At 37.2% G+C, this 14,470-nt stretch overlaps 1 protein-coding gene across 5 annotated transcripts in view; it reads right to left on the bottom strand.

Moving 5' to 3' along the window:
* The window catches only part of NFXL1 (nuclear transcription factor, X-box binding like 1), a 56,370-nt gene that overhangs the window by 6,672 nt on the left and 35,228 nt on the right, over positions 1-14,470 (bottom strand). For all 5 annotated transcript variants that reach the window (XM_081235714.1, XM_081235715.1, XM_081235716.1 and 2 more), the window contains 3 exons: positions 12,251-12,417; positions 8,048-8,117; positions 1,758-1,862 (listed from right to left, as the gene is read on the bottom strand). In XM_081235714.1, the coding sequence (XP_081091840.1) occupies positions 1,758-1,862; positions 8,048-8,117; positions 12,251-12,417 (342 nt within the window). The remainder of the gene's footprint in view (positions 1-1,757; positions 1,863-8,047; positions 8,118-12,250; positions 12,418-14,470) is intronic.

Below are 14,470 nucleotides of genomic sequence, written 5' to 3'. Positions count from 1 at the left end.
TGAGACTGGACAAGCAGGCAAAGGTAATATCACAGATCCCCCTTTATGCGAAGTCTCTATATATGTACACCTTCCTTATAAAGTGCATATTTTTTCCCAAGTGATGAAGTACCATGACGAACTTAGATTGGAAGTATTACAATTAGAGGCAAGGAAATCTGTTATGAGGCTGTTTTCAAAGTCCAAGAATAATCTGCTGTCAGAGTTCTAATGGATGGCAAACTGCACTCAGACAGTAAGATGAGATTTCAGAGAAAACTTGAGAGACATTTCAGACTAAAAGTGATTTGACTGAATACTGATTTTCATATAAAGGTGGTCCATTTAAATATCTAACACTTAAGGATCCAACTCCAGAAAAGCTCAGGCCTATAAATTTAAATTCAGAAGTTACCTGAATCCAGGAAATTATATAGTAGGAGCTATAAAAGTAAATGAAAAGCAAAGGTCCTCAATAAAAGCAAAACATTTTCAATAAATATTTGCTGAATGGATGAATAAATGAGTGAATTGAAAGAGAAAGGAGAGTAGCTTTAGGGAACAACCATAAGAATATGAAGGCAAAAAAGGCATTACAACTATAACTGAGAAAGGGAAAATCAGAAGTCAAGAAAGAAGAAATCTTCAAAGGAGTCAACAGTGTCAACAGGAAAGTCAAGGAAAAGAACTGACCTTTAAGAGTTCAGTGAGATTCTTCAATCCTAAGTTTTGCTAAATGGTATGTAGTTTGCTTCCACTGAGCTTTCCAATCATTAGCTTTTGCCCTTTTACTCCTTCATTACCAGTATTTTATCTTAAAATTAACTCTCTCCAAATTTGAATGTTATTGTATAATTTTATAAGGCTACTTGTGTGTGAGGTCTTTTTAAGGCAACATGTTCACAACATAATACTGATGGTAAAAAAATGTCATAAAAGGCTTCCCTGGTGGCGCAGTGGTTGAGAGTCCGCCTGCCAATGCAGGGGACACAGGTTCGTGCCCCGGTCCAGGAGTATCCCACGTGCCGCGGGGCGGCTGGGCCCGTGGGCCATGGCTGCTGGGCCTGCGCGTCCGGAGCCTGTGCTCCGCAACGGGAGGGGCCACAACAGTGAGAGGCCCACGTACCACACACACACAAAAAAAATCATAAATAAGAGCAACAAAGGTTAATTTCAGACCATTTCTTAAATCATGAAACTTACTTTATTATTCACATTGTGAATCTTGTGCAAAGACCTCAAATCTAGAAAACACTGATTCTATCCAAAAAGGCACTGAACTCAGTTCCAATATCAAATAATCCTCTTTTACTATTAAATTGCAGAAAACTAAATTGCCAAACAAAGCTGATTTTTTTTTTTTTTTTTTTGTGGTACGCGGGCCTCTCACTGTTGTGGCCTCTCCCATTGCGGAGCACAGGCTCCGGACACGCAGGCTCAGCGGCCATGGCTCACGGGCCCAGCCACTCTGTGGCATGTGGGATCCTCCCGGACCGGGGCATGAACCCGTGTCCCCTGCATAGGCAGGCGGACTCTCAACCACTGTGCCACCAGGGAAGCCCCAAAGCTGATTTTTAAAATAAGCATTTGCAGAAATAGATATGCCAGTAATAAAAAGATTCTAAGAAATAAGACCTTAAAATTAAGTCAAAAAAAATAAAGTCAAAGAACTACCAAAATACAGACTCCCCCTCCCTGACAAAAAAACCCCCCTACAAAACAACAAAACCAACAAAAATGTACACAGAAAAGAATTTTCAATAACTTAAAATATTTACCTTTTTAATTCTTTTACAAGGACATCTAAGTTTCACCTTTTGGTTGCAATTAAAGGGACATTCACCAGGATGGCACATTTCTTTGCATCTATGACCACAAGGAAGCTAAAATAAAACCAAAATAAAACAATTATATATTTATATTTTAGTCATACTCTACCTCCCCTTTCCCCAGCAACTTTTTAAAGAAAAAGTCCATTACAATAGGGTCAATAAATCCTGGATAATTGGCTGATTTTTCAACATTTTTCTTTTGGATATAAATTACCTTAATTCCCAGAAATGCTCAATATTCTCCCTGGTTCCACTCTAACAGTACATCTTACATCACTCTTGAGGCTAGTTAGAGCCATGTGACTAAGTTCTGGCCAATGGAATGTAAGCATAAGTGCTTTTGTGCCTTAAAGCTTCTCAAGAGCACACATCCATGTTCTTCCCTCCCAATGTGCTGGAAATGAGGATATCTAGAGCAACAGTGGGGCCCATGACTCAAAGAGAGCAGAGCTGCCCTGCTAACTTGGGTCCCTGGACCTATACGTGGAGCACTGTGACACATCCACCTTCCCTTGTACTGTTATGTGAGAAAGAAAGAAAATTTCCCTGTCCTTAAGCCACTGTATTGTGAAACAACTACTTAGCCATTTATTCTAAAAGGCTTGCAACTATGTATTAAAACATACTAAACAGATAGCCAAACCAATTCAGTAACTGCCAGGATGTCTATGTGCTCCTTGACTTTAATAATTTACTATATCCTCTGATCCCAGTCAAGCTTTCAGATGAAAGGGTTCTCTCCTTCTTTCTATTCAAATCTTATGCAAAATTCGACACACAGCTTAAATCATCATAAAAGCATGATATGAGTTTGCCTACATTTGAACAATGACAGTAATAACACAAGAAATCTATTTCTAAACTGTTGTGACATTGCTTGTATTATCTTGAACTTAAAAAAAAAATTTTAAGCACTTCATATATTTCTGTCTCTCTAACCAGAGTGTAAATAAAAGATACCCATTGGTTAGTGGTTAAATTCCAAAATCAGACTGCCTGGAACTGAATCCCAGACTCTCTGTTGACTACGTAAGGGTCCCTGGGTAAGCCACCTGACTTTTCTGTGCTTCACATGTAAAACTGGGAAAAGTAATGGAACTTTATAAAGCTGTTGTGAGGATTAAATGTGCTTAATATATTTAGCTATCATAATAAAGGTTATTATTGTAAGTTAGTTAAGGGCAATGGCCTTATATTTCTTTGTGTCTCTCATATTCATTAACAAAGATATTTAAAAGTAGTGGACACCTCAATTAACATCTGAATCCTGAATTCTAATCTTTATGATTCACCAGATTGATCCTTCAAACTACTGACTCTACCACCTACTTTAAGAAATTCAGAATCCTTTCCCATCATCTTTAGTCTCTCTCTAGTATGCAACCAGGTTTCTTTTTCTTTAATTTTTAGCTGAGACATTCATACCAAAACTAAATTTGGATCACTCACACTGCATTTTCACTAATCCTAGCATAGTGCAGTGCTGCTAGAATGAGCATTCCTGGGCCACTTCAGTTTTGCTTTTCTCTGCATCTAATACTAGGCCCTCAATACTGCTTAACATGCTCAGTATTTATTCACTATCAAATACCTGCCTCAGAGTGGCTGCTTCAAGTATCCTTCACTTCACTCTCACCTTCATTCCTGCCAGTGCCTCTAGCTTGACTTCATAAACAAGACAAACACTTGGCATTAGCTCACCATCTATCCTTTTTCCCCCTCAAAATATGTCTCTACTACCTCTTGTTCCTTCCTTAATCGGGGAGGTAATTACATCAGTCATCTTCTCTAAAACTAACTAACTACTTTAACTTCCAATCAGTGATTTTGAAGTGGAAAGTGAATAGGGAAGCATATCAGAATCAGTAAGTGAAAATCTTTCTGAAATTAAATAGAATCGTGGCTACAGTGTGGTCTCTTACTGATCAGTGTTCTATCTCTTCAATGTGCTGGGACTTATGAAAGGTTAAGAACCATCAGTCTAGATGTTCTATCTTTCTTCCTCCTAAAAGACCTCATGCTCACTCTTCACAATTTCACCAACATCTTGAAAGTATCTCTTTTCTCTGGCTGGGTCTTCTGCCTTCAAAATGTATCTCTTTTCTCTAAATCCTTCACTTGATCCTGTCATCCCATTTGACAATTATTCCATGAATCTCCTTGCCTTCCACTTCCAATGCTGGTAGAAGCTGAAGACATAAATTGGGATGGCTGCCAGATTCACCACAATTCCCCCAGGAGCCATGGCCACAGCTAAGCTACCCATCCCTGTTCCCTGCTTGTTGCTGCCTGTGTTAAGGGAGCCCCTGGACCCCAGGTGGGCCAGATTCTCTCTACTGACCACGTGAAAACTTGAAAGGGAGAGGTGCTGGCTTGAACACAGTCATCTCGCTACAGAGACCCCTGAGTTCTTGCTGCCAAGCCCCTTGGGACTGCCTAGCTACTGCCCTTCCCAAAATTTGGCTGTACAGCATTTCCTTCAGAATCTGTGAACTGTCCCCCAATATCCTCCAAATAGATCTTGTTTTTGCAATAAGTTAGCCAAACTTATTCTGTAGATTGCAAGGAGGAGAACTGAAACTCATACAGGAGTGTACTGTGCTCATGTCCAATATATGTCCCACAGGCAAAGTAATGCCCTTAGTCCTGAAAAGGTATTCAAACTCATGAGTAATCATGGAAATGTAAACTAAAATCATGAGATGCCATAAGATTGGCAAAAATTTTAAAATTTTGACAATACCAACTGTTGCTAAGGATATGAAACAAAAGGAGCTAGAAAATCCTGATGGTAAACTGGAAAATTTACTGGTTACATATAATTATTTTGGAAATCAGTATGACTTTAAGTTGAAATTACACATTCCCTATGACCAACCAACTGCACTACAAAGAGAAATCTATACACATAATACCAGAACGTACAAACAAGAACATTCATAGCAGTATAACAACTCTACCTATCTACCTACAGTAAAATAAATAAACTACAGTATATTCACTATGGAGTAAATGGACTACAGCCACACGTAATAAAAATGACAAGCACAATGTAGAGCAAACAAAGCAAGTCACAGAAGTTCATACTTTTGAACTTTAAATATAAAATTAGGCAAACAATCAATATTGCCTCCAGATATACACATAGTAAAAACTTTAATTTACAGTAAAAATTATAAATTAAAGCAAGGAAATAATTATTATAAAAGGCAAATGGTGGTAACATAGAATAGAGAGTGAGAACTACACTAAAAAAGGAACTTTGGTAGACTTCTGAGATGTAGCAACGCTAAATTTTTTGACCTAGGTGGAGTTACATGGTGTTCACTTTTTAACCATTTGTTAAACTGTACATATATGTGTTATGTACTGTTGAGTATGTAATAATTTCATTATTAAAAAAATCAAATCACATGACCATTTCCCTGTTAGATGTACAAGTATGTATTATCTCAAAAGCCAGGTTATATTTTGAAAGAGCAGAAAAGTAGTCCCAAAGAAAGTTTATTAGAATGTATAATATATAGTGACTGTATCTTCATTATAGATTTCACAGCAAAAAACAGAGGTTTTTCTAAAACACTCAACCTTGATATTCATTTAAAGATGAGATATCCTACCCCTTCCACTCATAGTGAGATGGTTTTCTTCTACTCTACTCAGCCCTTAATATCATTCTGCTAGCACTCTGGTTAAGTCATACCAAATGGCTTACCAATAAGCAACACGGTCTAGTTCAAAATGTTTCATTTTAATCCCAATAATTTAAAAATTTAAAAAACTCTCTTTAAAAATAATTAAGGAAAGCTTGAAAATCAATATTATTTGTGGATAAATACCCATTCCATAATCACCATAGCCAGCACATCTATAGCACTTACCATACACTAAGACCTTTACATGTTATTAACTCACTTAATATTCAGCACTCTAAACTGAGTATTACTATTGCCCCCATTTTACACATGAACAATCTGAGATACAGAGACATTAAACAATTTGCCCAAGTAAAAAATAGAAATGCTTGCATAGGAATGATAAAACCAAATTCAGAAATAATTTTTAAAAGTAGAATTGTATATGTGGGGCACAATTTAAATAAAGGTGCAGTTCTTAATATCTTTATATTTCCTTTTAGTTTAATTCAAACCTAATTGAACAGTCCAATAGACACATAGAGTGTATATCAAAGAAGTAGTGGAGCTGGAAGGACATGCCTATGCCATTCCCACAGTTCACACTTACACTCACACTCAATATACATTTACCAACTACCTAATATGTACAACCAGGGAACCAGAGACTGGATATAAAGACAAACATGACATAGTTCCTGCCCACAAGAAATCTACAGTATGGAAAGGGGAGGAGAAAGCAAACAGGAATTTATCAATGGATCAGAATTTGTCATAATCCCATACCGTAACTCCGAGTCTAAGATATCTATGGCAGATTCAAAAAGACATAGTTCTTGGTTGATCCAGTGTATGACTTGATATCATAGCATACTGGTTCTCAAAGTGTGGTGCCAGACCAATAGTATCACCCTTATATAAGAGCATATTAGAAATGCAAATTCCTGGGCCTCCACTCCAGGCCCACAAAATCAGAAACTCTGGGGTGGGGCCCATTAAGCTATTTTAACAAGCGCTTGAAGTGATTCTGATGCACACTAGAGTTTGAAAACCACTGCTGTAGTCTTATCAATGTCAAGAGAACATAAACTAGAATGAGTTCTATTAACCACAGTAATACTCACCTGTCCACCCCTAGACTGTTCTAAACCATAACAGCCATTTGGATTGTTCCCAACCTAAGAATACATTTTTCAAGAAAGCCCAAGGAGACACTAGCAATACCAGGGGCTCCAGAATGGCCTAGATCCCAAAAATGATGAGCATGAGAAAACATTTTTTAAATAAATAGTGCCTACTCATCTCCAGTCCCACCAAATGGCGTAACAGGATCACAAACGAATCATAGCCAAGGCAATGCTAAATTGTAAATTAGCAATCCCTGAATTCAATTTTATTTCTAACTGCAACCTCATACTGTGTCAGATTAAAAATAAAACATTCTCAACTACTTATTGCCTGGAATTTTAATCTGGACAGAAGAAAATTTATTTTAACAAGGGAAAACTTAGAATTTGAAGAATTCAGAAAATTAAACTTGAAATATCCCATGCCTCTAGTTTCACTCATATAACAAAGACAGGATTATTAAAATAATCATTTATTGCTTGAAATGTCTCCCTTTTCGTAATCTTACATAACTTTAAAAATTTGCAGGTTCAATTTCCAAGTTGTTAAACAGTATTCCATAAAAAGTGTCCAAAGTTTTAGTTAAAAGGAAATACTGTAAACAAAAAGGCATATCATGAATTGATTTCTCTTTTTATTTAATCAAAGAGACAAAACTGTATTTAAGACTTTGTTGTCATCTCTTCCGATTCTAAACAGGATGAGAAACACTTAGATAAGTATATAAAGACAAAGAATTAAAATAAAAGAGGTGCTATTAGTACATCTATAAGTCAAAAGAATTCCTTTATAAATGTCCACCCAAATCAAATAGCCGTCACTTCCCTACACCCGACAACAGCAAAAAAGGAACAGCCTAACTGTTAAATTGGCCAAGGAGAGATAGACTACTTTAGTTTCTCAAATCATTGCTGGGATAAATCACCAACCAGTGAGTTTTTACCTTTTTACTCTGAACAATTTTTCTGAACCACTTTCGATAAATTAGTTTAAATACAACGCATATACAAGCACAAGAATCTCTAAAAGCAAAACTTTATATATGAATGCTTTATATTAATTAATTCAAGATAATAATGAGCTTTAAAGTTTATATATACACACACACACACACACACGATCTGTTTTTTCTACTGTGGATTTACTGTCCAATTGCCCATGAGACACACGGTTCTTGATCTACTTATATTTTAAGGTGGGTAAACATTAGGTCAATATTTATTGTATAAAGTACATAAGCTATCTTTAAAACTGCTTAAAAAAATCTTCAGTCATTCCTGGTCCTAATATCCCCAAATTTCATATAGAGATGTGCTTCTACCCTAACCATACGTTTCTACAGACATCAATCACATTTCCCTTTCTGTACCCACATTTCTAGGGGCCCAGAAAAGACCTGGAATAGGATGACCAAACAATAAAAGAGAAACAATGCCTAAGAAATACAATGTAAAAGTTTCTATTAAATCTTACCTCTTTAGGACACTGATTTTTGCAACAACTAAGGAGGTTCTTTTCATTTACATCAGCTGTGGTTACTTTTCTAAAAAGATGAGAGGAAGTTTTGATGACATTCAAACAAAAGTCCGTTTTATAGTATGGTTTTTCTAAAAAATAACTCAATTTCAAACATATCCATAAAATTATCTTATTTACTTCATTTTTTAAAGAAATATTTTAATTGTATCTCATCTGTAACATCCTCAAATTACTTAACTGTTTTTTTTTTCTTTTGCGATACGCAGGCCTCTCACTGCTGTGGCCTCTCCCGTTGTGGAGCACAGGCTCCGGACGCGCAGGCTCAGCGGCCATGGCTCACGGGCCCATACGCTCGGTGGCATGTGGGATCTTCCCTGACCGGGGCACGAACCCGCATCCCCTGCATCGGCAGGCGGACTCTCAACCACTGTGCCACCAGGGAAGCCCCTACTTAACGGTTTTGATAATTCAACCTTCTAGCCCTGTATCTTCCACCATCAATTCAAATGCCAAAAATGGCATCTGCTGCAAAAAGGAAGTACAAAACACACACAAAATATCACCTACGCCTGGCCTTTCTTTAACAGTTCCTGCTAGTTATCTCTCCCTGTACATCAATCATTATTCATAATTATAATTCTTCATAAAGCTTCTACATAAAAGATTTAAAACTAATGGTTCAATATGTTACTTAAAAATTGACTGAGGGCTTCCCTCGTGGCGCAGTGGTTAAGAATCTGCCTGCCAATGCAGGGGACACGGGTTCGAGCCCTGGTCCGGGAAGATCCCACATGCCACAGAGCAACTAAGCCTGTGCGCCACAACTACTGAGCCTGCGCTCTAGAGCCTGCGAGCCACAACTACTGAGCCCACGTGCCACAACTACTGAAGCCCCACGCCTAGAGCCTGTGCTCCGCATCAAGAGAAGCCTGTGCACTGCAACGAAGAGTAGCCCCCGCTCGCCGTAACTAGAGAAAGCCCGCATGCAGCAACAAAGACCCAACTCAGCCATAAATAAATAAATAAATAAATAAATAAATTTATCAAAAAAAAAAAATTGACCGAGAGAAAATGCTCACTCAGATTCACTTCTAAAGAACAGGGAAAAAAATGTTACTTCAAATTGAGGAGTTTAGGTTATTCAGTGGGAAGTGCAGTAAGCTTATTAGAATAACTTTTTTCAGTTGATTTTGGATTAAGCTATCTATTAATGTTAGAAATTGATTAAGATCATTTTAGATCTGTGCTTTTATATCTGTTTTCAGTGCGTAATTCAGAAAAAGTCACAAACACCAATGAATGAAACTACTTCCTAACAGGCAGCTCAACAGTAGACACTGCATGAGTCAGTTAACAGTGACAATCTAAAAATCCCCATCACCTGTGTCTCACTTTACTCTTCTCCATTACCTTCCTTCTCCTTTCCTTTATTCTTTCTTTTCCTGTTCCCTTCACTAGACATAACTGCCAAAATATACCATAAGTTTAACCTCACTAATGTCAAAACTATTAAGTATTTGTATCAAATAAGCTATAAATGTACTCTAAGATACCACATGCAATTTTCCCGGCAAAGTTGCACGTAATAATAACAAAGTTTTTACTCTGGCTCTATTAAAGTTGTATATTTTCATTCTTACAGGTAAGGTGCTCACCTCTTAAGAGCTAATATCACTTTGTTCCTGTTACTCTATCATTAGGAACAAGCTTTTCAAGGCCTGCATCTTTTATATCCAATTTCTACAGAAGAAATTACATGAAGCAGAAAAGGACCAAAAGGAAAAGATGACTTATGAAATTATTCACTGAACTGAAAGTAAATGAAATTATCAGAACAAATACTGAGACTGAAGAATTCTATATAAAAACATATACTTTAAACGTGCATTGAAGAAACAGAAGAAGCAACTCTGGATAGCTGTGGTAATGGAAACCACCTCAATCCAAATATATCCACACATTTCCCCCTAAAATCATTCAGTTCATTAATAACAAACAAAATCACTCAAATCCCATGACCTCAGCAAAGCCAGAAGACAGAAATTTCTACAAACTTCAAATTACCTGTAAGTAGAAAAATAAACACCAATTCCTAGCAGAGCTATTTCTCATGCTCCCATATAGCAAGTCTTTTCAGAGAGCTTGGTACAGTTCTGGAAAAACTGAGCAGAAAAGAGAAGAGGGGCACTGAGCTAACATCACACCAGAAAGACAAAGTCCACCATAAATGTAAAAATACTGAAAAAGTCTTGGTGGATCAGAGCACCAACTAAAGAGAAGAGACTTTAAAAACTGCGCAAGAATCAAGGAGCCAATATTGGAAAGGCAACACTCTGCGGAACAAGACAGTAAAAAGGGAATGTACCCTTTGGAGATGACATGACAAAGGGAAAAAGAAAAAAGAGAGGGAAATTTAGGACCCTGAAAGACCAAAGAAAACAACATCTTGGGACTTCCCTCGTGTACCAATGGTTAAGAGGTTAAGACTCCCGTGCTTCCACTGCAGGGGATACGGGTTCAATTCCTGGTCAGGGAACTAAGATCCCTCATGCTGAGGGGCACGGCCAAACAAAACAAAACAAAACAAAACAAAACTACCTCTTCTCATCAGTCATCACCCATTAATAAAGCAAAATTGTCCTCTTAACTCTCCCTACAAAACTTATAAAACTAAAAATTATAATTTTTTAAAATTTCAACAAAATAATTTTAATATTTAAAAAGAATAAAATTTGGGCTTCCCTGGCGGCACAGTGGTTGAGACTCTGCCTGCCAATACAGGGGACACAGGTTCAAGCCCTGGTCTAGGAAGATCTCACATGCCGCGGAGCAGCTGGGCCCGTGAGCCCCAACTACTGAGCCTGCGCGTCTGGAGCCTGTGCTCCGCAACAAGAGAGGCCGCGACAGTGAGAGGCCCGCACACCGCGATGAAGAGTGGCCCCCGCTCGCCGCAACTAGAGAAAGCCCTCGCACAGAAACGAAGACCCAACACAGCCAAAAATAAATTAATTAATTATTTTTTTTAAAAAAAGCAAAATCCATAAAAGAAAAAAAATTAAGGACTAAAATTTAAAAAAAAGAATAAAATTTGACTTTCCAATTTAAAGCATGAGCCCAGAGTATAAGAGACAAAAACAAATTTAAGATAATATTAACAGGCATTTTTCTGCAAGTATTTATGCTCAAAAAATCAGACATAAACTCATATTCTCAAATTTAATCTGAGGGCTTCCCTGGTGGCACAGTGGTTAAGAATCTGCCTGCCAGTGCAGGCGACGTGGGTTCGAGCCCTGGTCCGGGAAGATCCCACATGCCGTGGAGCAACTAAGCCTGTGCACCACAACTACTGAGCCTTCGCTCTAGAGCCCGCGAGCCACAACTACTGAAGCCCGTGCTCCTAGAGACTGTGCTCTGCAACAAGAGAAGCCACTGCAATGAGAAGCCCATGCACGGCAATGAAGAGCAGCCCCCACTCGCCACAACTAGAGAAAGCCCATGCACAGCAACGAAGACCCAATGCAGCCAAAAATAAATAAATTTTAAGAATTTATATATAAAAAAAATTTAATCTGAGTAAAATATACTTACAAAAAACCCACTTTATAGACTTAAGTGAAATGGAGCTGAACAAGTTAGGTTAATTACATTTGATCATGATTAAACAGAAAAAAATGTAATTTTTTTCTCCCTCTATATAATCCACAAGCAAAAAATTTCATTTTTAAGTAAGGAAAATATAGAGGTCATATCTTAGTATGATAAATGCCACAACAGCAACATTTGTAATAAACAAAAGCTACCTTTTAAATCTATGATTTAAAAATTGTGCCTAAGTTAACTATGTGCAAGTCAACTTTTGATCCAACAAAACTCTGACGCTGTTATTTGAACAATCTGCTATAGGAGTGCTTCTCCTGTTTTTTTTTAAAGCAAATTTTTTTCTAACAAAATCTTATACAGAATCCCCAAGTGGAAAAAAGCAGAACTGTCCTGGTTGAAATCAAGGTAAAGTATCTAGAAGATGAAATAGTCTACATTTCTTTCTTCCAGATCTCTACTGGAAAATCTAGGTCTCCAGCCCCTAAGGACCACACTGAAAAATATTCCTTAAAGTATTCTATAAAGGGTTGTGAATTATGAAAATATACCAGTTAAAATCATTTTAGTAAAACAAGAATATTTCTTCAGTCCACTTACCTACATTCCACATAAAGACTTGTGATCTTGCAGTGACATTTTACTCTAAGCATCTGAACACAGGGAGGACACTCTCCAGGGTGACATGGCAAAACACACGGATGAGGACAACCTGGCGGCCGTGATTTAGAGCACCCTTCTTCACATTGAAGGCATTCTGGGCCAGCCTGATAAGTACGAAGGAAAAAGTCATCTAAATACAGAAGTCTAACATTTCTATATATGTTAAAGTTATTAAATTTATATATCCCATTAAAAGAAAGTACTTCTGTAGCTCTTAGAAATACAGTTAATAAAATGGTGCCATGCTTTCACTCTTTTAAAAATATTCAAAATGAATAATAGTAAGATCATCAATAGGACCATTATTCACAAAGATTTTTATGTCTACAAACCTCATTTGATCAAACTGCCTCACCTTTAAAATGGACTTGTGATTACATGAAGCATCCCTATTAAAATGTAAATTACTTCTTAGTCAGTGGCAGAAAAAAAAAACAGAGTAAAAACATTTTCCGCCCAAGAAGCATGATCATCACCTAGCTAAAAAAGCAACACACAGGCTTCCCTGGTGGTGCACTAGTTAAGAATCCGCCTGCCAATGCAGGGGACGCAGGTTCAAGCCCTGGTCCGGGAAGATCCCACATGCCGCGGAGCAACTAAACCCATGCACCATAACTACTGAACCTGTGCTCTAGAGCCTATACTCCACAACAAGAGAAGCCACCACAATGAGAAGCCTGCACACCACAGCGAAGAGTAGCCCCCGCTCGCCACAACTAGAGAAAGCCTGCGCGCAGCAACGAAGACCCAGTGCAGCCAAAATTAAATTAATTAATATAAAAAAGAAAATTAATTATCTCTCATAACCAATTTAAAAAAAATCACTTGGGAATCTTGTTAAAATGCTGAGGCGGGGCCTGAGATTTTGCATTTTTAACAAGATTCCAGGTGATGCCAATGCCACTGGTCTGCAGACAACACTCTGAGTGGCAAGGGTCTGTAACATACATAATATAGAAGAAATGCATGTGTATATCTATGTATGTGTTACTATGTACATATACATGTTTTCTTTTTTATTCGTTTTTGATGACAGACTTTCCTCAAAGAGAAAATATCCTCATTCTTCTTTCAATCAGTCAAAAAATATTTCAGCCCATGTTTGCTTGTGAAATATACACCATTGTGATTGCCATCACCTTCACACCTTTCCCCAGTTAACCACATTCCCACTCACTACAGCCAATGAATTAGGGTTGTATTTGCTGCTAATGGTATCAATCAGAGCCATCCCACATAAGAATAGTATTGACTGAACTGAGATCTGAGGGTAAGGCAAGGGAAGGAGAGAGACTAGAGCAGAGGTAAGAAGCAAAAGAGCTTTGATTTCAGTTAATTCAATAAACATTTATTGAATACCTGCTGTGTTAAAGGCTCTGTGCTACACCTCAAGGTAGAAACTGCATTAAAAATTCCAAAGGCATTTGGGTCAAGAGAGACCTATTAGGAGCCTTTCTCCAGTGGGTCTCAATTGAGATGTTACAGTAAGGAATTAATTTTTAAAGTTTCTGAATTATTTAACCTTTAATACATAAATTAGAATGATTGCAAAGTTATCCCCCAAAATAATATAATTTCCACTCACTTACATTGCAGTAGCCTTCCCTGAGTGGGAGATAGGGTGGATTTGTAGCTAAATTGAGAAGAATTGCACATAACTTATAACCCATATTTTACCACAGGCACTGACTGCCTAGGAAGCTATGTTGGGGTAATCCAAGGTAATTCCCCAAACATGTCATATCACTTCTTAAAATGAGTTTTTTCTGATTCATCTGATATTCTGGAAGTCTAATGGAGGAAAGCCATACAGCAGCTATTCTCTAACTAGTTAAAGTGGTTTTGAATCATTATGTTAGTTTGATTTTATAATTCCAATATCTTTTTCATTTTATCATGAGAACATTTTTATTGAGGATCAAGGTATGACTCAGTGAAGAAATTATAAGCAATACGATTTACATATATATCTGTACATGAGGAAGAATGATACTATAGACATTTATGTTGTCATGCATTACAATTACCAAATCAAAGACCAAAATAACTAATAATGCAAGTGAAATTTTCAATAACACAATTCATAGTAATAATTTAAACACTTGTAAATGTAATGTTACTTAATAATAAAATTAAGCTTAAAATCTTTGGCTTATT

Source organism: Mesoplodon bidens (genome assembly GCF_964165515.1).
Source record: "Mesoplodon bidens genome assembly, chromosome: 1".
Classification (NCBI taxonomy): Eukaryota; Metazoa; Chordata; class Mammalia; order Artiodactyla; family Ziphiidae; genus Mesoplodon; species Mesoplodon bidens.
Note: the sequence above shows the minus strand (reverse complement) of the source record. Positions and strands in the feature narration are given on the sequence as shown.